This window comes from Molothrus ater, chromosome 19 (assembly GCF_012460135.2).
Source record: "Molothrus ater isolate BHLD 08-10-18 breed brown headed cowbird chromosome 19, BPBGC_Mater_1.1, whole genome shotgun sequence".
Taxonomy (NCBI): Eukaryota; Metazoa; Chordata; class Aves; order Passeriformes; family Icteridae; genus Molothrus; species Molothrus ater.
The window spans coordinates 9,145,169-9,173,136 of NC_050496.2; the positions used below are offsets into that span (position 1 = coordinate 9,145,169).

The 27,968-nt window shown below is 45.8% G+C and overlaps 3 protein-coding genes and 1 non-coding gene across 13 annotated transcripts in view; 2 read left to right on the forward strand and 2 right to left on the reverse strand.

The window, feature by feature from the left end:
- Positions 1-968: 968 nt before the first annotated feature.
- On the reverse strand, positions 969-7,169 carry KPNA2 (karyopherin subunit alpha 2). The gene is made up of 10 exons (XM_036394403.2): positions 7,095-7,169; positions 6,867-7,004; positions 5,915-6,003; positions 4,845-5,113; positions 3,336-3,430; positions 2,961-3,224; positions 2,094-2,327; positions 1,830-2,012; positions 1,567-1,716; positions 969-1,458 (listed from the first exon to the last, which is right to left on the reverse strand). The coding sequence occupies exons 1-10, from the start codon at positions 7,167-7,169 to the stop codon at positions 1,366-1,368; spliced, it is 1,590 nt and encodes a 529-aa protein (XP_036250296.1). The 3' UTR covers positions 969-1,365.
- Positions 7,170-9,970: 2,801 nt separating this feature from the next.
- TRNAR-CCG (transfer RNA arginine (anticodon CCG)) lies at positions 9,971-10,043 on the forward strand. The gene has a single exon. It is a non-coding gene; the product is annotated as a tRNA-Arg (tRNA).
- Positions 10,044-10,051: 8 nt separating this feature from the next.
- C19H17orf58 (chromosome 19 C17orf58 homolog) lies at positions 10,052-18,565 on the forward strand. 3 transcript variants are annotated; one of them, XM_036394406.2, is made up of 5 exons: positions 10,052-10,480; positions 13,741-14,307; positions 14,624-14,704; positions 16,225-16,416; positions 17,507-18,565. In XM_036394406.2, exons 1-5 carry the CDS (start codon positions 10,426-10,428, stop codon positions 17,692-17,694), a joined length of 1,083 nt encoding a protein of 360 aa, XP_036250299.1. In that variant the 5' UTR covers positions 10,052-10,425; the 3' UTR covers positions 17,695-18,565. The 3 variants fall into 3 exon arrangements, with proteins under 3 accessions (XP_036250299.1, XP_036250301.1, XP_036250300.1); XM_036394408.2 differs by having other exon boundaries at positions 16,228-16,416; XM_036394407.1 differs by lacking the exon at positions 10,052-10,480 and adding an exon at positions 11,715-11,847.
- A 3,396-nt stretch (positions 18,566-21,961) lies between these two features.
- Positions 21,962-27,968, reverse strand: part of BPTF (bromodomain PHD finger transcription factor) — a 54,683-nt gene continuing 48,676 nt past the window's right edge. For all 8 annotated transcript variants that reach the window (XM_054516841.1, XM_036394392.2, XM_036394391.2 and 5 more), the window contains 4 exons: positions 27,276-27,468; positions 26,285-26,369; positions 24,369-24,555; positions 21,962-22,867 (listed from right to left, as the gene is read on the reverse strand). In XM_054516841.1, coding sequence (XP_054372816.1) covers positions 22,831-22,867; positions 24,369-24,555; positions 26,285-26,369; positions 27,276-27,468 — 502 coding nt within the window. In that variant the 3' untranslated portion in view covers positions 21,962-22,830. The remainder of the gene's footprint in view (positions 22,868-24,368; positions 24,556-26,284; positions 26,370-27,275; positions 27,469-27,968) is intronic.

Below are 27,968 nucleotides of genomic sequence, written 5' to 3' on the forward strand. Positions count from 1 at the left end.
GGAAGCATGCAAAAGGTGACTAATACAGGAGACAATACCAGATTCTATCAGGTTCACCTAGCAGAATAAAGGGCTTTTTTTTTGTTTTGTATTTGAGTTTTTTATTCCCCTGCACCCATTAAGGTGGAAGGAAAGCCAATGGGAACTCTGGAAGAACTGCCTACATATCAGAATTTTTCCCCCTACCTTTTATTAATAAAGGTGACATGCTGTGGGTCCAGTTAAGGCATGTTTATGAAACATCTAGCCCTGAACTGTGACCTCTCCTAAACCATCATTGGAGCTAGAGACACTCAGTAAGCTGAGACAACATTGTTATTCCAGCACATTTGACTCCTGGGAGGCATTAGTTTAATAGCTCAATCCAAGCTTTTCCAAAAAAGCTGGAAAACAGAACTCCAGTTCTTCCTCCATGCAATACTCTTCCCCCTGCAAACCCCATCCTGCACAACCCCTTTGAGGGACAAAATGGATGCCCTGTAAATAATGACTTCAGAAAAGAAATGACAGCTGATTCCAAGGCAAAGCCTTAATTTTTGCTCTCGGGCAGGCAACTCCTTTAAAGCATTTCCTAAGCTCTGTCAAAAGGGTTCCTGAACATGTATGGAACTGGTTAACTGCTGTACTCACCTCTCCTCCAAACTACTACTTACAGTTAAGTAGCACTACTAGCCTTTAAATATTTCTCCAAGAGGCTGAAGCTAGTTTAGCTCAGCTATGCACACACAGGGCAAGATGAATCAGATTTCTATAGGAATACCTGGAAAGAAGCAGCAGTTCTTTGGTCCTGTAATGGAAGGCTGCTGCATACAGAAATCAGAGCTTGGGGTGACCAAACTGCTTTAAATGCACAATCTTCAGCATTGATCTCTCATGGTTTGCACCAGCATTCATGCCATTAACTATTTTTGTCTAAATTTTACTTACCCCACCAGTCAGCTTTTAAGAGAGCAAGTGACACAGGTCAATTTGATGTACTGACAACACTTTATTGAACTTCAAGTAGCTCTTCCTTAAAAGCCTGTTCAGTGTATTTATCACTGCAACAGGTCGTGTAGAAGGTAAGAGGGAGGCTTGCAGAGCAGTGGCTCAATGCTTTGTGAGAGGCCTGAATTGCTCACATGCTCTCTTTTCCCAGACAAGGACAGAAACAGGAAGTATTTACAAGTATATCTCAAAGAACGAGGTTTACATTTAAAAATTCACAGATACATATAGAGATTGAACTGTTCAAGTATGTTTCAGTTGGACAAAGTGCTACAGAACACAGAAAATCCAGCAAAGGCAAGAGGAACTATTAAGACAAAGAGGTGGCAGTCATTTGTGTGCTAAACCACTTGTAGGTGGTTGCAGTATATGCAAGACCTAGAAGTTAAAAGAATTTGGGGTACTGTCCTGGATTTGGAAAGTGTAGCTGTCAGCAGTAGAGTCTGGTACAACATTTTGGTCTTCCTCTTCCTAGAAGGAAAGAAAAGAAGAAGGTTGGAATAGCAGTAGCATTTCTGAATCTAGTAGTCAGTGCTGGAATAGAAAATAAAAGTGGAAGAGGCTCCTGAAGCCACTTACTTCTGCTGAGAAATATTTCTCAATGATGGTGGATGAGGCTCTGTACACTTGTTCATTTTCATGTGACTGGAGAGCTTCAATTCTGTCTAGACCACCACACTCCTCAATCATGAGGCAAAGCTTTTCAGTCTCATTAATCTTCTCAGCAGCCTGCAACAGGAAAGTGTGGAATTACCTCTGGAAAGATATACAGCAGCAGCTACTGGATGGAGAGCCATTAGCAACAACATGGATAATAATCAAGTGTAACTGCATCCACATACCAAGAAGATGTTGGAAACTGCATCCAGGATAACGAGCACAGTTTTGCTGTCTTTAGTTGAGAGAAGATTCAGCAGGGGTTCAAGAACACCAGCCTGAACAAGGTACACTATCTGGTCAATTGTTCCACCACTTGTGTAGTTTGTCACAGCCCACACAGCTTCCTTCTGAGATTTGAAATCCCCCTGTGAAGGTAAAAGCAGAGTGTTTGAACACAGAGAAGTAATAGGAAAAGGCTCAATATTGTAAATATAGGCTTTGTTTACCTTCCTCAGAACACCAATGAGATAAGGCACGAGACCGTGGTCTACAACTCGCTGGATCTGATCCTGACGCCCAGCAGTGATGTTGGACATTGTCCAGGCTGCTTCTTTCTGAATGTTGTTTTTATGATGAGAAAGGAGACTTGGAAAGACAGCCAGAGCTCCTGAGTCAATGACAACCTGTGTCTGCTCATCAGTACCAGTGACAATGTTTCCTATGGCTCTTAGTGAAGGAGTCTGAAACAAAGATGAATGGAATACTTAGGAAAATTGTTCAAAACCAGATTAGATTATAGCAAACACAGCTATACCTGATGGCCACCCACTCTAACCTTCCCAGTTAACAGCATGACCTGCTATGTACAATTGGGGTTTGTGCTCCTTGTTAGCATTCCACAGGCAGACACTCATGTCTGCCTGCACAGACTGCACACCTTCCAAGGTCAGGCTGCAAACAACCACCCATGACAGAGCTTAGGGAAACTACCTGCTAAATACTAATGGAGTTTTTTTATGCTCTAATTATAGTGTGTACAGAGCACACTTGTGAACACTGTCCCTAGAATTTGGATCTAAAACAGCAATTGAAAGGCAAGCTTTAGTGAATGTCGACTGTTGTGCTGGCCTGTGAAGTAAATTCAATGATTATATAAAGCAGCTCAATAAGCTGCTGCTGCTGCTGATGACTGTCTCATGTAGGACAGCACCCAGGCAGGAGAGAAACTGATGTCTCACTTCACAAAAATTAGAACAGGCACCTGACTCATGTATGAAAGGAGCCATTCAGTTCCATGGACACTACTGCCCTTAACTTGCTTGATTTGAATCATGGCTAGAGCTGCACAGCAGCCTGCATATCCAATCCCTTACCATTATTGGCAGTTCACTACATCCCAGGAGTCTCACAAGTTGTGGCACCAATCCAGTTTTCACAACAACTTCTATCCTGTCATTGGAACCATCTGTGAGGTAGGAAATTGCCCAGCATGTGTCTGCCAACACCTCAGGGTCATTGTGGTGCAGGAGCCGCACAAGGGTTGGAAGGATCTGCTGGATGGCTTCGAGGGGAGGTGCAGGATTCTTATTGCGACACAGGTTTGAGAGGGTCCACGTAACATTGCGTAAATATCCAGACTGCGGTGTTAATCACGAAGAGTAATGGTTAATAATAAAGAATAAATGGTTAGCAATAATTCAGCTAGGGTCTACTCAGTAATTGTAGCTTGAATCACTCTGCACACTTACAGCCAGGGAAGAGAGGTCAGGAACAGCAAGGAGACTCAGCAGTGGCTCGATTGCACCATATTTAATAACCAGGTCTCTGTAGGCAGAACCATCCCCTGGAAAGAAACAAGAAAAAAACCCAGGTGAAGACCAGAAAAAAAGGAATATGTGTACACAGAACCACTGTGTGTTAGAGGATTAATTGTTCTAGTCCTTAAGAAAGGCTGGATAAAATCAGAAGGAATGAGAGGACAAAAGGACTCCTGCCATGGTTCAGTCACATGACAAGCATGTTCAATCAAGCCACTGAGCTTCACCTTTTGTGTTAGAAGAAGAGGTAATGCAGAGGGTTTTCTATGCAGCTTTTCCTAAAGCTGTATAGCTCATAACCATGCAGGGTCTTGCATGTTTTCTTTGGACACAAATTTAAGCCCTACACTAGAACAGAGCTTTCCCCACAATATGGGACTTGAAATGCATTATAATCATCAGCTGAATGATTGGGTGCTGCAGAATAAGGCTGATGGCATGTCAGAGTTTGACTGAGAATTCAATTCCAGGGTATAGTAAATACCTTATAGTTGATTTTAAAAGTCTAAGGAAAAACTTGAAGAAAACCCCAATCAAACAAGGCTTTTAAACAAGATAACATTCTTTGTGTGAAGATTCACTGTTCTCTAGGGCACATCCATTGGAAACCATAATACAGCAGGTACAATACTTATATTATTTATTTTGACCAATTTTTAAAGACTGGGTCCAACACTGGCTGATCAAGTAATCCTGAGGGAAGCATGAGAAACTTCAGTGTACCAACACTTATCAGCAAGCAAGGAATATTGGCCATCACATACATAATTATTTGAGTCACTGCTTCCTGCCTTCCCCCTTTCAGTCAACACACAGAGCAGAGCTCATTGCTGAGTCACAAAAACACTGCAATGTCTGAAAAAGGTTTGTGTTGTAGCATGATTAGAGATGCATCAAAGCTGAAATCTGGAAGCAGTGCCCACAACACAACCCACAGGCTGGGCCAGGCATTGCATGAGCTCTCAAAGTTTCCTGCAGCTCGCTCTGCAATGCAGGGCATGTCATGACTGGAAAGCCACCGGGGCAGAGCTCCCAAGCAGCTCAGCACAGGGCATGGCACAGCAGGAGTGATGTCAGAGTGGTGGCCTCCCACCTCAGACAAGGACACAGGTCTGAATTCCAGATTTCACAGAATCACCAGGTTGGAAGAGACCTTAAAGGTCAAGTCCAACCCATGCCCTAATACCTCAACTAAACCCTGGCACCCAGTGCCATATCCAGTCTTTTTTTAAACACATCCAGGGATGGTGACTCCACCACCTCCCCAGGCAGACCATTCCAGAACTTCCTGTAAAAAACTTTTTCCTAATAGCTAACTTAAATTTCCCTTGGTGCAGCTTGAGACTGTGTCCTCTGGTTCTGTCATTTGCTGCCTGGTAAAGAGCCCAACCCCACCTCCTAGCAGGAGGATAATTAGAGCTGTGCAGCCCATGGACATACCTGCAATATTCCCCAAGGCCCACACAGCCTGCTCACTGATGTGAGTGTGTGGAGAGGCCAGCAGGGAAATGAAGGCTGGAATTGCCCCTCCATCCACCACTGCCCTGGTTTGCTCTGACGTGCCAGAGGCGATGTTGGTGAGCGCCCAGGCAGATTCAAACTGGATGGGGCTGCAGTCTGCTCTGCCCAGGAACGAGACGAACTTGGGAATCAAACCAGCCCGAATGATGTTGTCTATTGGGGGTTGCTTCTCTCTTGAGAGGAGTTTCCTAAGGAGGAAGGCAAACAGGAGGCATTATTTTTGCCTGCAGACATCTGAACAACAAATTAAAGTCTTAAAAGCACCATATGTAAAAAGTTTAGCATTGTCTTAACATGCAGAGAAGGCAACACAACACAGCATGAAAGAGAAATGCAGACAAGCTGAACAGTGGCTTCCTAGGCCTCTGTTAATGCTGGGTTTGGCATGTCTTCACTATGGGAGAGGTTCTGTTCAGACTCTGAAGTACAGCAGACCTGCAGGAGTCATTACACATCTGAACTGCTAGAGGCTTCTCAGCAGAGAGAGGTGAGTGACTGCCAGAAGCAGCACTGCAGCAATATGCAAGCTTATTAAAGGATATTTTAGATTTGGAAGAAGAAACAAACTTGGCAGACTTCAAACCCCAGTCATCTTACTGTTCACATTATTCTAAGGTGGATTGCCACACTCATACATATCAGACCTAAGTGTTAACACTGTTTAAAAGGTACTTTACCTTGCTATAATAAAGGGTTTACTATAATTACTCCTTCAAATCTAAGGTGACTACTATTAAATTTGCCACCACTAGAGCAAATTACTTCTTCCTACTAAAATATTCAGGCACTTTAAATATTCAAAAGCCACATGGTTTAAATAAAACTATGCCTAAGTTATGTGTACCTCAACGTGGTATATGAGATGCTGTTTGTTGAAATACTGCCTGATAAGAAAGACCCAAGCAGCCACTCAGGCTCATAAGTCAATTCTCTCACCTTGCCTAGTTATTGGCTTGCACAGCTGAGTTGGTTTCCTCTGAAGCGCTTACCTGGCAGCTTGAGTAGCCTGTAGCTGAAGCTCCATATTATTACTATTAACTCCTTTGACTATTTCTTCAACTGACCAGTGTGCCAAAACCTGTACAAGAAAACATTACATGAGTGCTTCACTGGGACTGTTGGGTATTCCTGACCACAGAGAGCTCTTACACAATACCATGAATAGGCCCCAATTTACAGCCACTGCCCTTAGTACCAGCACCATGAGATATTTCAAAACCTCAGCAGCTACAGCTTCATCTGCAGCTATCTGAACTGCTGAAAGCTTTTTTAACCAAGTGCTTCATACCAGTTATGCTAGGCTTAAAATGTAGCTGCAGCCAGTGATGCCTTGAGAAGGCTGACTTGGAACAGAGGCCAGACAGAGTTAAAGAATAAAGTAGGTATTTATTAAAAGGCCTCAATGGATACATCTTGGGCAGTACAAGAGCCTGGCAAGGGTTAGACCAAAGATGAATCCAAAATGGTCACAAAATGGACCATGGTCACAACCACAAATGGTAACAAGGTCTGAGACTTTCCTAAATTTTGGTCCATTTGCATATTGGAGTTAATTGTCCAATTATAGCTTTAGGTTACAAAGTTCCATCCTCTTAACTTTTCTCCATTGTTTATAATTTTTGGGCCTGGAGGTTGAAACAGTTGTCCTTGGCCAAGCCGGAAAAGGATTGTTTTGTCTGCCTACCAAGAGTACTCACTAACACTTAATATGAAGCTCAGAGTTACACTAAAGCAGCACAGAATCTGAAAAATATGAAAGCTAACTCTTAAGGCATTCCCAGTTGCGTGTAAGAGTGCTGTCCATTAGAGGTGATAACACAGGCCTGAGCTGATAATGCAGATGTAGTAGTGCTGTCCTGCCCTCAAGAAGGGGCTCATGCTGGCCTGGCTGCAGGACCTTAGATGGTCCTCATCATGTGTCTATTCTGAGTACCCACTTACCTGGTTGCCTTTGTTTTCCTGAAGGGGAGAAGTAGCATCGTCTGGTAAAGTGCTCACATTTCTTCTTTTAAGCATCTGGTCATCTTTCTTAGCTTTCCTCAGCTCCACATTGACTTCAATGCGCCGCCTTCTCATCTCCTAAGGAAAAACTCTCAGAGTAAGTTCTTGGCTTTCAAAACTTAAAGAGACAACGGCTGGCTAAAACACTAATTGCACCAGAGTACTCACTGTGCTGTCCTTCCCTTTGTTCTTGAATCTGTTCAATCGAGCTGACGGTGTATTGGCATTCTCATTAGTAGACATCTTGCTTGTTAAGAGTTTCGAGCGGGACAGATAAAAACAAGCCTGAAAACAGGGTAAAGGCAAGTTTACTCCACAAAAGCTAAATTTTAAAAATTGGATCCATACTCAAGAATAAGAGGCACTTGATTGTATTAATACTATAACAACATCTGACTTGATCAATCGCTGTCTCTTTAAAGAGCCAGATGTTACAACAAGCTCTAGCATCAACACAACAGCAGAAGACACACTCACACGATTTTAAGGCACTTTAAACCAGATACTATTAGTTATTATTTTCAGGAGCAACATAGATTCTCCTTTCCATAGACAACACACACACGCTGTTAAATACTATTTTCACTACCACGTACCTCTGCTGCACAGGATCCCACCCAGCCCCACCCCGACCTTTTTGGACGAGAACAGCGAGCTCTCGCAATGGGAAGGATCCCGAGGAACGTTTGCAGAGCGGGTGCAGCCAGCAGCAGATAACAACGGCTACACGGCTAACGAAGAAAACCCCTGCACCTCGGCCACCCCCAGAATAAGAACCAGCTTCGCTTCGGCCACAGCCCCGCCGGAGCGACAACCCGCGCTGGGATACACCAGCTCTGCCAGCCCCAGTGCAGACAGCGGAGACGCGGGAGGCTCCCGAGAGAGGCCCCGGCAGGATTGCAGGCCGAGCACGGCTCTTTCCAAAAGGGCAGCGCAGGGTCCGCGTCCCCACCACCCCGGTCCCAGCCCCCGCACCTCGGCCGGAGCCGCCGCCGGTCGCTCCGCTGCTGCCGCACGCTGCCACTGCCCACGGCCGCCCCACGCGGCATTTAAATTTCCCGCGGCCGCGCCCTGCCATTGGCCAGTTCGAGCCAAAGCAGCCTTCTGATTGGCCGGTTTGAAAGCTGCCCGGCTCGCGAGGACGGGGAATGCCCTCCCGGAAGAGCCGGTCGGACGTGACGTATGCACAAGGTTCGGTACTACAGCTCCCAGCGTGCCTCGCGCAGGTAGCGCCAGCAAGCCTGTGTGGGTCGGCGCGGGGCACGCCGGGAGCTGTAGTGCGCGGGGCCGGGCTCGGTGATATCCCGGGACGGGAGCGGGGGGTCGGAGTGAGGGAATTGTGGCCCCGGAGGGGTCTCGCTCTGAGCGGTTTGGGGCAGAAACACCCATTCCCTCAGGCAGAGCACAGATTCTGCCTCAGTAACCAGCGGGGCACGGCAGGCTTCCCCTGGGACAAGGGCGTGTAGTGACAGGACGAGGGGGGCGGCTTCAAACCGAAAGAGATTGGGTTTAGATGGGATATTGGGAAAAAATTCTTTCCTGTAAGGGTGGTGAGGCCCTGGCACAGTTTCCCAGAGAAGCTGTGGCTGCCCCATCCCTGGAAGTGTCCAAGGCCAGGCTGGATGGGGCTCCAAGCAACCTGGGGTAGTGGAAGGTATCTCTGCCCATGACAGGGGGTGGAACTGGATCAGCTTTAAGGTCCCTTCCAACCCAAACCATTTTGTAATTCCATGGTTCCAGGGCTCCATGCCTCACTTATTGTCTCCCAGAAATGCAAATGCAAGAAAGGGGATGTGAGATTGCAGTTGGAAGCAGTTCTGCAGCCATCAGGGCAGATGAAAACCAAATAATACGGAATAACAAAAGAAAAGGATCCCTGCCCCTGTGTCATGGCCTGAAAAGGGATGAGATTGTTTCTGATGGGTTTGGCCTGCTCATGAGGGATGGACTACAAAAGAACACTGATTTTCACAGGAGATATTCAAACCAAAGAACTGTAGGGAAAACACAACTCTGACATTTTGAGACACCTATAAGGTCCAGAGAAGTGTCAGGTATGCATATCGATATGTCTGTGTGCTAAACCATCACATTAAACCACTTATGCCCTGTAGGTGCACACAAGTGTGGAGAATGTTTGTCGAGGAGGAGGAATTATCAGTGACATCTCATATCGCTGGGTTTGGGCCTTACAGTGCTGAGCTTTGTAAAAAACACCCACTAAAACAAGAACAGAGAAAGCACATTGCTAACAAATGGAGATATTAAACAAGAGTAGTTTGACAAAGGAAAAATAGGCAGTTCAAAAGCAGAAATGGAGGTACACCACCTGCTTTCCTGGAAAGACTGGAAGGCTAGCACGAAGAAATTCCATTGCATCATGAATCGCTGGCAGTGCATGGTCTGGAGCAGTGAAATCTGGATGCAGGGATGGGCGTTGAGGGCAGGGAGAGAGCTGGCAGTGCCTGAGGTGCCCGAGGGGGTGTGTGTGAGATGCTGCAAGCGGTGAGGGCTGTGAGGGAGGGGACAGCTCCGAAGGGACAGAGAGGTGGAGGGAGACTGGGCAGTTGGGGCAGGACAGCGGCCAAGCTGCGGGTGAGGTTGTGGGGCAAAAGGGCCGTGAGGGGTCACAGAGCCCTGATGGGGCGGGGGGGGGGTGTTCCCTGAGAAGGCCGAGTGTGGAGCCGCCGGGACTGGATGAAGTTACCGGCCGCAGCACAGGAGCCAGGACCGGGCCCGTAAAGGGGAGTTTAAAGGGACAGGAGGGCGGCGGTGGCCGGGCGTCCCCGGGACAGCGCGGCGGCCCCGGGCGGGTCCCTCAAGCAGCCGCGCGCTGCTCTGACAGTGAGGGCGGGAACCCGCTCTGAGGCGCGGGCGGGGCCGCGGGGGGCGGGGCCTGGGGGCAGGGCGACCAATGGTGTGCGAGGAAAGAGGGGCGGGGCCGGCTCGCCGCAAGTAGGGAGAACGTGACAGCTCGCGGGGGGCGGAGCCGGGGCCGGCCGGGCGGGGCTCTTACCAGGCGGCGCAGTGAAGCAGCGCTGGGTGACCCAGTGGCCTAATGGATAAGGCATCAGCCTCCGGAGCTGGGGATTGTGGGTTCGAGTCCCATCTGGGTCGTGCCGCGCTCGTTTTGTGGCGCTGCCGCCCCGTGCTCGGGATTCCCGACTCTTTTACCGGCAGCTGCCCCGGGCCGGGCCCCGAGCCCCTGCTCTGCCCAGGCGCCGAGTCGTGCCTTGAGCCGCGGCTGTCGTGCGAGTGGGTCCCGCTCCCTCCCCGGGGCTCCGCGACAGCCGCAGCCGGGGAACACCCGGGCCCGACGTGGCCACGGCGTTTTCGGTCCCTTTTTTGCCCAGCGCCGCTGGGAAAGCTTTTACATCTCTGCTGCTCGAGCATCCCTCCTGGAATGCTGGAGTGCTCCAAACACTGCTACTGTGCTCTTAATGGAGATCCTGCCCAGATAAAGAGGCTGGGAAAACACTGCAGACACAGCTGTACATGAATGAGGGTTGAATTGCACCACCAGCTAATTCAACAGAAAAATCCTTGGCATACAGGTCTGTGGGATGCTCATGTGTGTGTATATCCATCCATCCATCCATCCATCCATCCATCCATCCATCCATCCATCCATCCATCCATCCATCCATCCATCCCTCACAATCCAGCTTCTGCTTGCTGCAGGTACCTGCTGCTCACCAAAGCAATGGAGAAGCCCTCCTCTCCCTCATCCTCAATTTACATTCCTATTCCTGTAATAGCTATCTTGGGATAGTTCTGAAATTAAAAATGTTTCAAATAACAGAGGAAAACAAGGATGAGTAAGTGCTGCAGTAGAAATGTAACTCCTTGAGTAATAGATGTGGTGAAATGTCATTTATTTTCCACACTATTCTGGTAAATTTTCTTTATCTTCACCCATGGCTGCTGGAGACAAAGTCCTGAGCTTTTGGGAATCCTATTAAAATGCTTAATTAAGGCAGGACAAAACAACTGCTTAAACTAAGCAACACTGAATCCCATGCCACAGACATTGCTGAGGGTTACATTTTCTGTCAAAGGTGGGTTTCAGGAGCCTTTCAGTGCCTTTATGGAGTTTTAAATTCTTGGTTGCCCCTTAAAGTCATGAGCAGCTTCCACAGCACCCGGCAGCAGCTGGTGAATTAAACTGTCACAATGGAAATCTTGTGTAGCAATAAGGTCACTTAGAAATAAGCCTTCTTAACTCAGTAATCCAAATCAGGGTTGGCTTGGTGTGACAAAATTTGCAGAGTTCTTCATGATGGCAAAGAGAGATTTAAAAATAAAGCTGTGTGGGATCAGCAGAGCTTTCCCTTGGACTAGACACTCACTACTGCATTTTTCAGTCTGAAAAGAATCACAGAAACTGGTTCCTGAAAGTAAAAGAGGAGATTAGCAGCTGTATCACTGAAGGTGGCCAGAAATCCCCAGATATGTTCCATTGTCATGCACATCCTTTACAGGCCCTGTGTGCCAGGGCTCTGGTGTATTCCAGCATCTCCCAGTTCCCCCCAGAACATGGCTCTCCATAGCCAGCCTTGTCCCCTATGATTTTTCCCTATAAAGTGCCAGAGGAGGGCAAGACATTCCCAAAAATAAAAATGTGCTGCCAGAACCACGTGTGGGTGTGTTATCCCCAGGACACAGGTGTGGAGCCAGCGGGTTGTTCCCTTTGGGAAGGAGCACATTCCTCCAGGCAGGGCTGGTGGAGGCAGCAGCTTGGTCCTGCTCCAGTGGGTTGTCCAGCCAGTGATTCCCGCTTCCCCTCAGGCTGCCTCTCATTAGCATGGATCGGGGGAAGGGCATAAAAGGCTCCAGCTCATTTTGAGTCTGGAAAAACTTCACTTCAAAATGACAACCCAAGTGTTCTGGCTCCTCTGCTTTGCCATTAGATCATCTTCTGGTAAGTCTGTTACCTCTGGAGCGGGGCTGGGGCACATCTGAGGCTGAGGACATTCCTGCAAACCTGGGCAGCCCCCCAGCCTGCAGCCTCTGCAGCAAGTAAGGGCTCAAGAAAGAAACATTTCAACGTGTTTGTGGGATGGGAGTGTAGATTGCAGTATTTAATTTGCCAGTATTAGGAAGAATTAAGAGTACCTGGCAGAAGCAGGCAGGGAGCTGGTGCTCCTCTGTCCTGCCAGCCACCACCGGCAGGTGAAGTTGGATTTGCTTCTGCATCTGGGATTTTTATAATTTGTATCAGGTGAAGTTGGATTTGCTTCTGCATCTGAGATTTTTATAATTTGTATTCCGGTGAAGTTGGATTTCCTTCTGCATCTAGGATTTTTAAATTTGTATGTGATCTTTCTCTTTTAGTCCCCTTCACCTGTAACTCCAGGTGTCTGTCTGCCTGACTTTACCATGTTCAGTGTGCCTTGTATGTCTGCAGCAAGCTGTCCTGAATGGATTTATTTGGGTTTTAGTGCCTCACTGACAGAACAGAAATAGCATTTACATCTGTTCCACTGAGATTTGGTTATGTTGCAGTCGTATTTCCGAGGTTGCAACAACTAGACAGGAATATGTTGGTACAGGAGGAGGAACCTCAAGGTCCTGAACAGATTGAGTAGGGAAAAATGAACTATTTCTTGATACAATCTGTGACTGAGAAGGCGTGATAAAGTGGTAGAAGAGTTTATTTACACACCCAAGTCTGAGACACCTGTTCAGAGGGCACAGCTTCACACTGAACCATCTCCAAACCCCCCTTGCCTGCTGCTTTCGGCAGCTTGGACTTCTTCCACCCCTCTCTCCATGGACATTCTTTAGACTTTACGTGTGGCCAGCCCAAATATCAGGGAATCTTTCCCATGACAGCAGCTGGTGAGAGCACAGGGGGAGAAGTGGCAAGGTCAGCAGTTGAGTCAGTTACAGGAGATAAACCAGGACGTTGTTCATCTGTGTATGTCAAATCTCTCTTTTCACACAAGGAGCTGGGATCAGCCTCCTACACAGGATAACCACAGCCATGAGCACCAGACAGAGGCTGTGTGTGGGTGAGCTGTGTGAAAACTCTGCTGGCTCGCTCCAAGCCTGCAGGGAAGGTCTAAAGGAAAAGGAAAATAGACTGCCAGGGGAAATTTCTCTCCTGCCTGGCTAAACATTTTGGTTGTTTTTCTTTGTGAGGTTCAAAGGATCAAGGTGAAGGTATAAACGAAAGTGTAGGTGATTGCCCAGCTTGTGTGAACAGTGCCATTAAGTTATTTTTTCCCTGGATTTCCAGACACTTCCTCTCTTTCTCAAATATCCTCTCAAATTAAGCAAAGCCTTGAAATAATTGTTACTCAGCAGCACTAGCCTAATTACTGCTACTACATGCTCAAGTCAGAGATACAAAACTGTGGATAAAGACCTTTCCAGTAGCATCCAAAGCTGCTGAAGAGTCTGGATGACATTGTCAACAGGCATCCCATGGATGGGAAAACCAAAGAGTTCTGCTGTCACGGTCTCTTAAACAAGCATCCCAAATGGCAACGTGAACCTTGTTTCCTCAGATGCTCCCTGGAGATTCAGGGGTTTGAGAAAAGGGTTTGTTTTTAATTTGCAACAATAATAAAGTAAAAATGCAAATCTCCTGTTTTGCTCACGCAGCTGCATTCCCTGTACTGGACCTTCAATATCTGAGTAGAGGAATGAGGAGCTCTACTGTGCTTCATCTATTGAGCTATTTATTAGTTTTATATCTTATTGTTGAAGGCCTCACTTATGGATTAGACCTTCAAGTCTTCTCATTCTGTAACATTTGAAATAAAATACTTAAAACACTGATTTTCCCTCTCCTTTTTTTTGCCTGTAGGATCCCTTCTCTATGCTGAGAAACCCAGCCAGGCTCTGAGCAAAGATGTTTTCAGTCCAGCAGCTGAGGTTCAGGTGAAGGAGCCAGCGCGGGGCACGGGCAGTGCCAGCGGGAATGCCAGGGAGGGCCGGCTCCCGGGAATGCCCCCCGGGCCCGCGGGCATCCCCTCCCTCACCCCCGACAAGAGGAAACGCGCGGAGCCTTCCCTGGAGAACAGCACAGGCCTGAGGAAGCAGCTGGGGCAGCAGGCAGGGCTCCGGGCCCCGGGGGCTGCTCCCGGCCGGGCCAACAGGCCTCACACGGACCGGCGGCTGGCCGGGGCTGCCAACAGCCTGGGGGCCCTGCGAGCCCCTCCCCGCCCCAAGGCCATGGCCCTGCTGGAAACCCATCCTTTCCCGGACTCTGGAACGGGGGAGCCCAATGACCCTGACTCGCTGCACCACTTCAACCGAGCGGGGAAGGGAATGGCCTACAAAGAGCCCGACCCGTCCCGGAGGATCCCCAAAGCCTCGTGGGTCACGAACCGCTGGGAGCCCAGCCCGAGGCACCGCGGCGAGCTGGGGACAGGTGAGGGACAGGCTGCACAGAGAGGGACAGGTGAGGGACAGGCTGCACAGAGAGGGACAGACTGCCCACAGCGGGACAGGCTGCCCGGAGCTGCCCACAGCGGGACAGGTGAGGGACAGGCTGCCCAAAGCTGCCCAGAGCAGGACAGACTGCCCACAGAGGGACAGGCTGCCTGGAGCTGCCCACAGTGGGACAGGCTGCCTGGAGCTGCCCACAGCGGGACAGGCTGCCCGGAGCTGCCCAAAGCTGGGGCACAGTGTGGGGACAGATCCTCCAAGGGCCCGTGGCTGTCCCTCAGGCTGTGCTCCTCTTGCAGACGGTGACAAGGAGAAGCTGTGTCAGAGCGAATGCCGGAAGGAGCGGGATGAAGGGGAGGCTTTCTGTGCCAGTGAGTTCGGTAGGTGCTGTCCCCCTCAACCCACAGGGACGGAGCCCCTTCTGTCTACTTGTCACTGATACTGCACTGCTACTTTTAAAATACTGTGATTAAGATATGGTAAGTATGTTCAATAATTACCAAGTATTCCAAAAGGACCCATCACAGCTCTTCAGAGACATACTTACATTATCCTTTCCCTCCCTTGGGCTAGTACTGCCCTTTTTTTGTTTCCTCTGGAGGAACAGTGTCTTTGGGACTGGTCAATGGAACTGAAAAGACCAATTGTTTTAGATACTCTCAGATTAAACATTGCAGCTGGGTTATTTATCTCTTACTATTTAGAGCGAGTTTGATTTTCGAGGCTGAAGTTTGAAATTAAAATAAAATGGTGAACCAAACAGAAAGAAGGCTGTGATGCTCTCTCTAGAGAGGATTCTTCTTGAAGTTCCTTAGGATTCAGTGTCTTTAGTCCTTGTGTTCACACTGATGTAACTAAAGGTGGCAGGAAACAGCCTGGTATTTTTGTACAGACTTTGTTTAAGGACAAGCATTTTCTGACAGAAACCCTGCCTTGTGCTTACAGAGTTGTGAAACAGATACCAACTTTTTCTCACAGTATTTTAAGAGATAAGGAAAATACAAACCCAGTGGTAACAGATGTTTCCATTTGTAGAACATAAACACGTTAGGAGACATCTGTTTTCTCTAAATGGAGAAGTCAGGAAGTGCTTTCTACAAATGCTGTCCTGCTTTGGTTTTTACCACTCTCACACAATCCTGTCCAACATGGGCTTCACAGCAACCCAGCCTCTGTGTGTTTTAGCCCTTAACAAACAGCTCTGCTCCTAAATTGAAAGGACAGGTAGGAAAAAGTCTGAGCAACAGATGAGCCAAGGTTCCACAGCAGCCATCAGAGAGAGCTTTTCCTTTCTTTATATTTACAGTGGAGATAAAAGAATAAATGACTGAATCAGAGCTCTCCCCCTGATTCAGGTGTAACACCAGGTGCAGTAGCCCCACTGACACAGAGCTGTTTTCCCAGCCCTGCACTCAGCTCAGCATTTGCCAGAGCCAGAAACTGAGAGAACAGCATGAAGTGATTGTCTGAGCTCCCAACACAACCTACTTGTGCCCCTGTCTCTTGGTATGGCAAGGGCCTTTTATTTCAAAAGCCAAAGTGTTTCATTACCAGCTTAGCTTTGTACTTCATTGGGAAGTTTTAAATTTGAAAATTTTACTTTGTTAGGTAAATATGCCCACTTTTTATATATCAGGATAGAAGATGGTACTAAACCCATTGCTTTCTTCCCTAAGAAATATCTCAAACTTGTAAAGCACTAGGTTTGCAAAGCAGCAAAACTTCAGGCAATGACCTCACCAAATGTGATTATTTGAAGCAATTCCTACTGCCCACTCCTGAGCCAAAGGATTCCTGCTGACACTTCCTTTACAGCATTTCAAATTACAGCCTTCACACATGCCCTGAAAATTGCCATGATATAGATTCTGATCCTATTTTTCCCTCTCCCTTAAACCAGCAGTGAATGGAATTGTTTATAACCTGGAAAGCCTGGGGCATGGAGTGCAGTGGATCACCCTCCTGGTGGACAGGGATGGACTGTACAGGATGAGCCGCCTCTATGTCACTCCTGACGCCGCCTTCTTCCGAGTTCACATCTTGGTTGTGGATACTTTCAACTGCAGTAAACCATGCCCAGACTTTAAACTTGGTAAATCATTGCAGCTAAATCCATTCTGCTATTCCTCTGCATGCACTGCAATCTCAGTCTGCCCTACTTTAATAGGCTTAGCCTGGGTCATTGGGAAAATTTGGAAGAAAAGTATGTACTCAAAGTTGAGGCCTTTTTTTCATCCAAGTTTCTCCAAACTTTCACAAGAGAACCAACTGCATGAAGAAGTCAGGTACCAGTGTAGCCCTTTCTTAATTCTGTCCAGTTCCAAAATGATGGCAAGTTTTCAGGGTTCCTAAAACAATACAAGAGAGCTTTAGCTGGTGCCTTTGTAAGTTGTTCAGTTTTCCTTTTGTGAGAAGCAACTACTCACTTTGAAAATTTAAAAAGGTTTATTAAACCTTGACAAAAATACAACAAAATGACTATATAAGGAAAAATTTGCAGTGCTGAGAACTGCCCTCATGGATACCACATGGCCAGTTCATCTTCAAGATGGATGCTCAGTCTTTTATACCCCTGGGGGGTTGCCTCAGGCAGCGCTGGCCCCTCCCAAGGTCTGTCAGTCAGCTCTTCTTTGCCATTTATCAGTGCAAACTGCTTTCTTGTAACTTGATTGGAGCTCAGGTGTTGCTGCACCCCCTAAGCACCCCCTGAGCTTTTCCATTCCCAACTGCCCCATGCAAGGGACACGTGCAGCCTTCTTTGTACCTGTGCTAGACAACCCTGGCTGTCTGATGGTCACCATACAGGGAGGAAAAGGGAACCATGGGGAGAACAGAGGACATCTAAACTGCAGCAACATAACTATACATCACTAAAACTTTTCTTAATATTCACACAATAGTCATCCCTTAAGTACGAGAGCCAATCATCTCATTATCCATCTATAACGCTTTTAAGTGCAAGTTTATCAAATACCAGCACTTCCCCCAAGAGTAAATCATCATTTCCATGCCAGCCCCACCCCAGGACCCAGCGGAGCTCAGGGTGCCCAGTGGAAGCCCTGTGTCCGGGATGCTTCCATAGGCACAACTTGGTGGCTGTTCCCAACCCCGGTGCCCTCGGAGTGACCCCCACTGGCTCCCCGAGGCTCAGCTCCCCGTTTGCTCCGTTCCTGTCGTTGCAGGCAGCAGGTACATCGTGATGGGGCACATCCACCACAAGCGCCGCCAGGTGCCCGCAGAGCTGCTGCCGGCCCTGCGCGGGCGGCTGCGCCCGGGGGACGGCTGGGTCGGGAGCGGCAGCGGCTTCGTGAGGAGATTCAACAGGAAAAGGGATCTCAGGGTGAGGGCAGCGCGCTCCAAGTGTCCTTAAGGCTCCGGGGGCTCCGTCCAGGACGTGGGAGCAGCGGGATCCACCCTCGGAGCGCACCCGCCTGGAGCCGCAGTCCCGCAGCCGCTTCTGTGCTTCAGCAAACACCGGGTGCCTGGAGCAGGCACCCCTGGCGAGGCTCGGCACAGAGGACACTCTAGGGAATGTTAACCGGCCGGGAATTTGCTCCAGCTGCTTTCAGAGCCACAGGTTATTGTTGCTTCCCCTGCTGCAGAGTGCCCCGAATAATCTGTAGTAACTGTAATGCAAAATTCTGGCAGTTTGTCCTCGGTACACAACAACTGCACTTTGAACCCTTCACCTTGAACACATTAGATGATACCACAGCTTTATCTACACAGGATGTTCACTGTGTTTTCACAGTTCTGCCTAATGCATTTGATTTCAGAGAAACCAACACCTCTGAGTACCATTTATATTATTTTTGTCTCCTCAACCATGTCCATGGTATTTCTGAAAATTACACCATTCTTCCAGCAGAGCTGCATGTTCACACAAAGCATACAGAATAGAATGTAATAATTTGAGTATATGAACACTGACTGAAAGCAAATCAAGAACTGCAAAACACAAATGCCCAGTTGCATTTACAAGTGATGATGCAAAATGAGCATGGGCTGCACACACTGGGTGTGCCAGGGCACTTTGTCCCAGAGCTGTGCTGAATGTCATTCCCCAGGAGAAATATTGCCAAGCTTGTACGTGCACAAGAGTAAAGTTACTTTTTAAATCAAACAGACAACATTTTATTACCTTTAGAGTGGTGAAATTGAGATGTTTGTTGTTCCCAGTCAGTATTCGCAAATAATAAGTCTGTAAAAGAAACTAATAAAATGCTCATGAGGTTCTGCTTTCACTGTCTCCTGGGCTCTGGAAGACCCAAAAATCTTATATAATGATGTTGCACAAAGGCATCTCCTTGTGTGACAAGTTGGCTGAGGATTTGATACATATTTATATTAAGAAATGTAAAAAATTGAGTAGAGCTTAAAACCACACATACTCAGCGATATGATGTGAGCTGCCACAGGAAGCAGTGGCTTCTATATAGAAGCATTTTCTGTTTTGAAACAAGGTAGTTCTGACACCCTATACTTGTCACACACCTCTGCAGCTTCATTTGGTGTCACTGGAAAGCCACAGAGCAGGGGATGGGATGGGCTATGCTGCATCAAGTATTTCTTGACATGGAGCCAAATACCAAGAACAAACATCCCCTATTTGGGACCCAAAAGGCTCTTACTGGATAGAAATTTACTCACAGCATGAGTCTACCTAAAAAATACCATGTCTCACTTTTGGTATGTGAAAGATTTTGCATGGAGCACAGCATGGATTGATGGAATTTTCCTGAGAAAATCTGAGGGGGTTTTGATTTGGCAGAAGGACTGTTCTGGCAATGAATCAAAGCTCTGGAGTGACTGGGAGGACAGAAGGAGGAAGGGTTACATGTGCATCTCGAGTTCCTTTGTTTCTATTTTCAGGGGAAGTCCAGGACTAAGCAGCAACTCCTCCAGGCATCCCCCCAGAGCAGGCCCGAGCCCCATTCCCGTTATCCTGCTGCAGCCCAGGGAAGTGTGGGCACAAACCCAGCCTGTGCCTCCCTGGGGCTGTCTCTGGGAAGGGACAAACACAGAGTAAGGACATCCCAAGCCTGGGTTCAGTGCCCACAACTGACACAAAACACTGGGATACAGATGTTGCTCTGGGAGCCTGAAAAGTGATTTATCCCATGATCTCTTCCTTGTTACCAAGTCCTCTTACCTTTCCCTTCTCGACTGGAAGGTCCCTCCTTAAAGTGTTCCCACAGCAGCTGAGCAACAAATCCCTGTGTGTCACAGCCCCACTGAGACAGGGCTGGAGCAGGAGCAGGACTGTTGTCCCCAGGCCCATCACATCCCAAACACCAACTCCCAGATCGAGAGGATTTCCAGTCTTGCACTTGCTATTCCAAATCCCTCCCAGCAATAACCACACTGGGAATGGGATGGCACTCACATTCAACAGCTGCCATGGCAATTCTGGTACTTCACAGTCAGTAATTTCCTTTCCAGCGGGGTAAGTATGGAAAATTCTGCTGCCACCACACAGAAATCTGGGTGTAAGGGAATAACTGTTCTCATCCCATCTGTCCAGGAGTTTACTCAAGGCTTTTTGGTAAGCCCAACTTCTTACTGTACTTTAAATCTCCATTAATTTCTGCATGAACTAAACAGAGATTGAGGATAATTGCTTCAAATTGGAGGAGACAGAAAAGGAAAATCAAGCTGGCACAGCTCATATTATCAATATCTTACAACATATGACCATTTCAAAACAACTGTTGTAATAATTTATAAAATACAAAGAAGACAAGGACTGAGCAGAGATCACAAATCTTATGAACTTTATGCTTGATGGCAGGTGGGGATTAATTACAAGTGATTTATTTTCTGTAACACCATTTAAGTATAAAACATCACCACTAGCAAATCCAGAGGAGTACCTTGACCTGCCCAATGGCAACTGAACCCACTGAAACAGGCTCCCATGGAATCACAGAATGGGTTGGGTTGGGTGATTAATCAGCAGCATTCAATTGCATGGATGGATTATTTCCCTAATCAAACTGGTTCACAGTTACATATGATCTGGCAAAGCCAAGACCTATATCCAAGAACATTATCAATGTTTCATTAGAAACACCACCAAATCCATGTCAAACACATTACTTTATTTGTCTAGGATGATGTGTCCTATAAGGTACAAAAAAGTACTCTTCAGTTTGCCACAATTTGTTAAAAACAGCAATCTATTGCCTACAGGTAGGAAAGGTTTCAACCATGTCAATATGGATTTAGGTATGAATAAATAGTACAGAAATGCTGAGAAGTTGGGATGAGATGCAGGATATGTCCCAGTGCTGTTAAAGGTGAGATTTTTCCTTGTCCCATTAAAACACAATGCTTACAATATGCAGCATTTTTTTAAAACGTCAAAGGACAACATAACCTAAATGCAACTACTCTTCTTTGACTTTCAGAAGCATAAATGGGTTATTGTTTCCACACTGAACAATTAGTAATTTTCACAGATTGGTTAAATGACAACATTTGTATGTACAAAAACACACGGGTTTTTAGTAGATAAAATCCCCCCAGAAGAACCTGAACACCTGAGCTGGAAGTGTAAGAAAGGGTGGTCAGTAGCAACATCTTTTGTAAGAAAAATAACAGAGAAGGTTCTTGCATAGCAAGGTGTGAGGTTAAACCCAAAAGGAGCTGATCCATAAATCAGATAAACCCCAGACCACTGTAGAACAGAAGTTGACTGTGAGTTAGTGCAAAAGCTGGTCCAGGTGGGTGAGGAGCTGCAGAGAAACCAGGGCTGGGAACTACAGACCGGTACCAGAGCAAGTCAGTCACACACAGGGAAGGAAAAGCCTCCTCATCTGCAGTTTGCATCTTCTTGGGCTCCAGTTCACCCCTCAGGGCAGCCCAGGAGCCCCCAGGGACACAACTACAGGTGGCACTCCACAATCCCAGAGCACCTGGCAAAGGTCACTGAGCTCCAGTGGGCAGGAACACCTCACCAACACCTCCTGCCCTGGCCCAGCTGGAACCACAAACAGCTCCTGCTGTCCTGGCCCAGCTGGACAGTCCTTCAGGCACCCTGGGGGAATGTCTGACAGGATAACAGGGCTGGAACCACAAACAGCTCCTGTCTCACCTGGACAGTCAGGGCTGGAATCACCTCCTGCTCTGTCCCACCTGGACAGTCCTTCAGGCACCCTATGGGAATGCCTGACCAGGAAAACAGGGCTGGAATCACAAACAGCTCCTGCCCTGGCCCAGCTGGACAGCCCTTTAGGCACCCTTTGGGAATGTCTGATGGAGATAACAGAGTGGAACCACAAACAGTTCCTGCCCTGTCCCAGCTGGACAGTCAGGGCAGGAAAACCTCACCAACAGCTCCTGCCCTGTCCCTCCTGGACAGTCAGGGCAGGAAAACCTCACCAACAGCTCCTGCCCTGTCCCTCCTGGACAGTCAGGGCTGGAACCACAAACAGCTCCTGCCCTGTCCCTCCTGGACAGTCAGGGCTGGAACCACAAACAGCTCCTGCCCTGTCCCATCCTTCAGGCACCCTGTGGCAATGTCTGATGGGGTTGGGTCCCACTCCTTGGCCATTCCCCCCCCTGCTCCTGGCAATCCCTGCACAGATCCCCAGAGTGTCTCACACACGTGGCAGCGCACACTCAAACACACCTACTGCTGTGGGGAGAACAATGATCTCCATTTATTTTGTTTCATATACATCCATATTTTGAATTTTAATACAAAAGAAAAAAAAAATTAGAATCTGACAAATGTTTACAAACAAGATACCTTCAAATAGATTTTACTCAGTTCAGTCTGGTGCAGAGTAAATGACAAATTGTACTGTTTGTTATATTCAAGGCAACAGAGTCTGTAGTCCATGACCACTCAGCCCAAATTTTATGCAAGCTTGTTTTTATCTACCATGAATGATAAACTCCTTGTTGATTCCCAGTCCTGTGTGTGTGCACATGTGTACATAGCAGCTCCTTTCATAGAAAGAAAAGACATCTAGAGGTCTTCTTGTACTTTTACCTACAGGAATCATGTTAAGATACAGAATGGATTACATGGAACCAGGGCTGGATTTTATAAGAAAAAATAATTAGCTGACAAATGAGGGCAGCAATAAAAAAGCGTCTTTTTTGCAACAATAAATAAATACAGTCAAAGTTTTCTGTGTGGACTTTAAACCAGCTTCTTCACTGAAGAACAGACGTGGCATTTCCATGGAGTTAAACGTGACCCCATTTACTGTATCTTTTTTCTTGCTCTCTCTCTCCTTCAACAAAACAAAGTTTTCCTGCTTCTGCCACAATAGTACAACAATTTGATCTTGACAAGAAAGTGGTGCTGCTGATTTTTATTTCTTTGTCCTTTGGACAAAATAAGCCAAGAATATAATTTGACTGTTGTGACCAATAAAAACGCAGTTTACATCGAGTCTTGTCAGGATAACCTGACTAAAAACATCTGGCTCCTTAATTAAAAATTGTCAGACAACCAGATCCTTGCTCGTGTGTTTGGTTAACACGCTGAACTCTAAGAAGCTGTAGACTGCAGTTTGTTGTTATGGGACCTGCAGAATACAGAAGAAAGTGAAGAATTAAGCACCCTTCAGTTTGGAGAACACAGTTGCTGCAAGGTGTAGCCAAAAATAAATCACAATAAGGGAATCACCACCATGTCGCTTTCATTTATTTTTTTCCCCTTCAGAAAAAATAATAATTCTTGCTCTGAATTTTAAGCCCATTTTCTCCTCCAGAATACAAATATTTCAGTACTTGTAAAATGCAGTCTGTCACTGGGATATTCCAAAATGCCTGAAATCAGTTTTACTCACATGTTTGCATAATAGTAGTCCATCAAAAGGAAAGAAAAAAGACATTTTTAGTTTTTAATATTTATAATAAGGTCCACTTTGCTTAAATTTATTCAATAAGTCTTTGGATTAACTTAATAGGAAAAAACTGAACAGGCATGTTAAAATCACATTTTTCTAAGCAGAGTTCAGCAAAACTCCTCTTTGACATTCAGTTTTATTAGTGACTTAAACTAAAACAATAAAATACAAGGTTTCCATGATGAATTTTTCATTTTTCTCAATACAGTATTTGAGGAACGGAACAAGTTTTTTTTTTTTAATACAATTATGTTCACCAGTGTGACTGCTGGCAACAGAAAAAACATTTACTTTTTAGACAAATGATCTGGATTTTTAGGGCAGTTTAATGTCATTGGATTGTACAATAAAAGAAAGTGACCCCAACATCCAGTTCTGATTCCAGTTAAAAAGTTCAGACTAAAGATATCACAATCTGCAAGAAAAGAAAGAAGATGGATGGTATAAATGAAAAACAAGAACAAAAAAGATGCAGCAGTGAAATCAGTGTGCAAGCACAGGGAGTGCTGGGGACCCAGCTAATGGCAGTGACACAAACATGGGTTGAAAACTACCTGACAAAATCATTATTACAGCATTGAACTGGAAAGAAAAATGGATATTCTTTTTCAGGAATGTCTGTGTAAGGGAAACACTCTGTATCAGCCATTCTTCAGTAAAAAAAATTTAAACTTAATTTTGAAAGTTAATTTTTGAATTAGGTTTCATTTTCCATACCCTACTTTAAACCTTACTTACTCTCCTGTTTCAAAGGTGGTAATGATAAAAAGATGAGAGAAGAAGTAACACTGAAGTATTTTAATTTCTTTCACTGGATTATAAGCTTCACAGCAGGATTGTCTCTTACTAGCATGAGAAGTACTTACTGCAGAGTAGAACATCAGCACAGCTAAGACACAGCATTTGCCCTGATCAGAAATTATTAAGTTTTCTGCAGCAATGAGTTGAAGTATCACTCAAATTTTGCAAATTCATGATCCCACCCAAATTTTTAACAGCTCCTTTTGAATAAACATTCCAAAGTAACCTTCATGAAATCATATTTAAGCTGTAATTGTGACAAAATTTTCCAGGAAAGCGCATGGAGCAGCAAATCCCTGTGCAAATACAAGATAAGCTTAGAAAGGAGATTTCAGGGACCAGCACAACACCTGTGGTTAGGAACACTCCAGCTTACCTGCTTGCCTTAAATCCTTTTAGTTTCTGTACAAAGAAAGACTCGAGAACTTCTGCACACTGGTAGAAAGGGGAGTCACTGGGATTGTAGTAACGGCAGTTATCAAAAATTTTGGTCATGTCTGCCACAAACTCCGTCACCTTCTTGTAGTAACGCTTCAGGATTCTTTCTTCCATGGTAGCAAGGTCTTCAAAGAAACCAAAGATTATTTAGATGAGAGACTTTCATCCTAAACAGAAATCTACACTGTCAAGACTGTGGGAAACAAGGCATTATCCAGATTAGAGGCTTGCCCAGGAATTCTGGTTTGGTGACAGCAGCAGCTCTCCCTCAGAAGAGACCCTTAGGCATGAATATGCTGTGTGCAGGTAAATTCAATAAGATGCAAGAATCACCATGACCAGGGAAAACCTTTGCAAGGAGCTCCCACTTTTTCTGAAGAAATGAAGGGAAAAGGTCAGACAAGCAGGATCCAGGTACCCTGTGCATGTACCAGCCATCACTTACTGATTATTTTTTGAATTCCTGCCTTGCCTTGAATGAGCTATCAATTCTTGTGGGCATGTGCACATTACACATGGCACAGATGAAAGATTTCAAGTGCAGGGTCATGCAAAATGCCAGAGCTCTCATCCTTACTGACCAGACGTGTTAAGGAGACAGAAATGGTGATGTGAGTAGTAATTGTCCTGTTCTAATGCAAATATCAATTAAAAACAGGAAGAGAAACAAAACCTGTCAAATATAAATATAGTAAATGTCTAGTGGCACTTTTAGCCAGAAAAACAACTATCTGCCCTTGGAAAATGCCTTGAGGTGCTTATTTTGAAATACCAGTGATGCCAGAATGTGTGCAAACAACTGCAGATAGATCTGCATTATCTGGTGTATTTTATTCAAATTTACTTGTATTACAAATGTCTTCTCCTCCTATTTAAGTCAGAAAGGGCTAAATCCACTTTTGTTTGCTCCATACTGTTATTTGAGCTTTCCTTATAAACTGTAACCCATCATCATGGAATTAGAGTTGTTCAGCATTGTCATAACAGCACAGTCCAAAACTTTGGAACAGGAAAAGGACACAATTCCTAAACAAAATATTATTTTCAGTCAAAATACCAAAACATTTTGCCAAGATACTAAACTGAACTTTCCTATTTCTAGGATGAGTAAGGAGAGGTGAGAAAGCTCAAATGACACACTGGCTCTCATTTAGAGATCTGGAAAGGTATTGGTTCAATACTGTAAGGAAGGGAATAACATTCCCAGCACCATTTCTGTCAGGAGGTAGATTTTCCCAGGAGGTTTCACATGCAAGTGCTTATCCAGTTTTAACTGGTGAGCTCTAAGAAGATCAATTAAAGCACTGGAAAGCTGCAGCATCTCCCCTTCCACTTTGCCCACATTCACAACATCTGAATCCTTTTTTTCCCTAGAGCTTTAAAGGCAAGTGACACATAATACAAAATTTACTATACTATCAAGTCAGATGAAGATAATTTTGAACTTCATCTTAAGGTGCATGTCACACTCCCATAGCATCACCTCCTCCTCAGCCTCTGGAGTACACATCCCAACCTTTGGAGGAGGAGCTCATTACAAAGACAGAAAAAAATAGTCCTCTTTGAATACAGAAATTGAAACCATGAATTCTCTCCTATTGCTGCACTGACTTCCACATTCATCTGTTAGACTGGCAGCATTTAGGGTGAAGGAGTCAGGCTAAGAGTAGATAAAACAGCCCTCATGAACTCCTGAATGGACCAGTGAGAATCACAGTGTTTCACCTGCCTAACCTGGGTATTTTGCAAAATATGGCTGGAAGTGGTCAGCAGGAAATGAATTATTATTAAATTAATAACTTGCTATTCCAAAGGCCAAAGCCCCTCACTGGGGCTGCTCTCACCAGCACTTACCCATTGGTTCTTTGATGACACCATAATAATCTGGGGCATCGTTGGGATCTACTGGTTCTAGGAATGGCCATGCCATCTTGTGAGCCTGGCAAGGAAACAGGAGAGAAGGAAAACATACAATAAAGTTAAATTAGGCACTACTAATAGGTAAATATTTTCATCCTTTTATCTGTTGGGGTCTGGAGCTGAATTTCAGGAAGAAGTGCAGCATTATATGAAAAGGAACCAGTTCTCATCTGATGATTGGGTAAAGTTTTAAATGTCAGTGACCCAGTAGCTGGGCTTAAAAACAGGAAACTGAAATTCAGACATAACAGGATACTGTGCTGAACAGGCTGCATGGAAAAGTATGGAATGAATTTACTGAGAGTGCTTTCAAGTACTCTGAAATTAATACACTTTTATAAATGTATGTAAAATACAGGACAATGCAAAGTATTACTTACAGGATTTCTGTTATCATAATTTTAAGAATGTTACCAGAATTCTTAAAAATTCCTTATAGTTGTAGCAGAAAAGCCTATTTGGGAGTGACAGACAAACCAGAAATATCAGACAGTCTACATAATTCTTATTATGAGGATGCTATCATTTACATGCTGAGAATGATCCCCTGTGAGAACACTCCTGAAATCTGGTAACACTCAAATAAAGCAAGGAAGTGTGGTCACAACCCACAGCAAACTGATCTGAGAACAGAACACTGCACCTTCCATGCCCTGTGCAGTTGGGCTCCCACTCTGCATTTTGGGATTCTAAATCTGCTTCTTTTAAAAGCCTTTCACTGCAGGAATTGTTTAGTTTCACCCACTCAGGAGCAGTGATTTACTAATTATTGTAAGTACTCCTCAGCACAGTAACACCAAGCAGGTTTGCAGCTGGCACAGCTTTGCTATTCCCCAAATTTCAGAGCTAATAAGGAGAAATTCCCCCTTCCTCCCAGACCCACTGGGTCTGTCACACTCCCTGGTGCTGCCATCCTCATCCTCACCTGCAAGGAGCGCAGGACCCTCCTCAAGCCTTCATAGTCTTTATCTGTGAGGGGGCTGAGCACAGTCATGGCATCCTCTGTGGACTGGCACTGGGGGCACACGTACTCATCGATGAGATCGGCCTCGCTCTGCAGGATGCCCACGCAGCGCCCATGGTACCAGTTCTGGCATCGGTCACAGCCAATGTAAAATCTGCAAGAGCCAAACCAGGTGTCAGAGCCTTCATCTAGCTCCAATCCAGCTTCCATTTAACCACATAGACCTGCCATCCCCTGCACACAAGCAGATACTTGGCATGATTAAAGACAACAGGTAATGTCAGATTTCAGAGTGACAAATTCTACTCCAACTGCTTTTGTATTTACAGATCACTTCAAAACACATTCCTAGATTTTATACTTTGAGAAATCAAGATTTCAAAAATAATTCCTCTGCTTTAGAGATGAAAGGAACAGTGTAAAGCCAGAAGCCTCACCCAGCCAGTATCCAAACCAATTCAAGATGCATTTTGCACAAACTGGACTACAACTAGGGCTTGTTTCACTCCATACAAGCACTTTTCATATGGAAGCTTCAGCCTTGTAACTGAATACAGAGGGAGTATTCTATGACACAAGGCCTTACAGTAAAAGATGCATATAATTCACACATATATGATCATATACCAACCATATACCCCCCCATACTAAAAT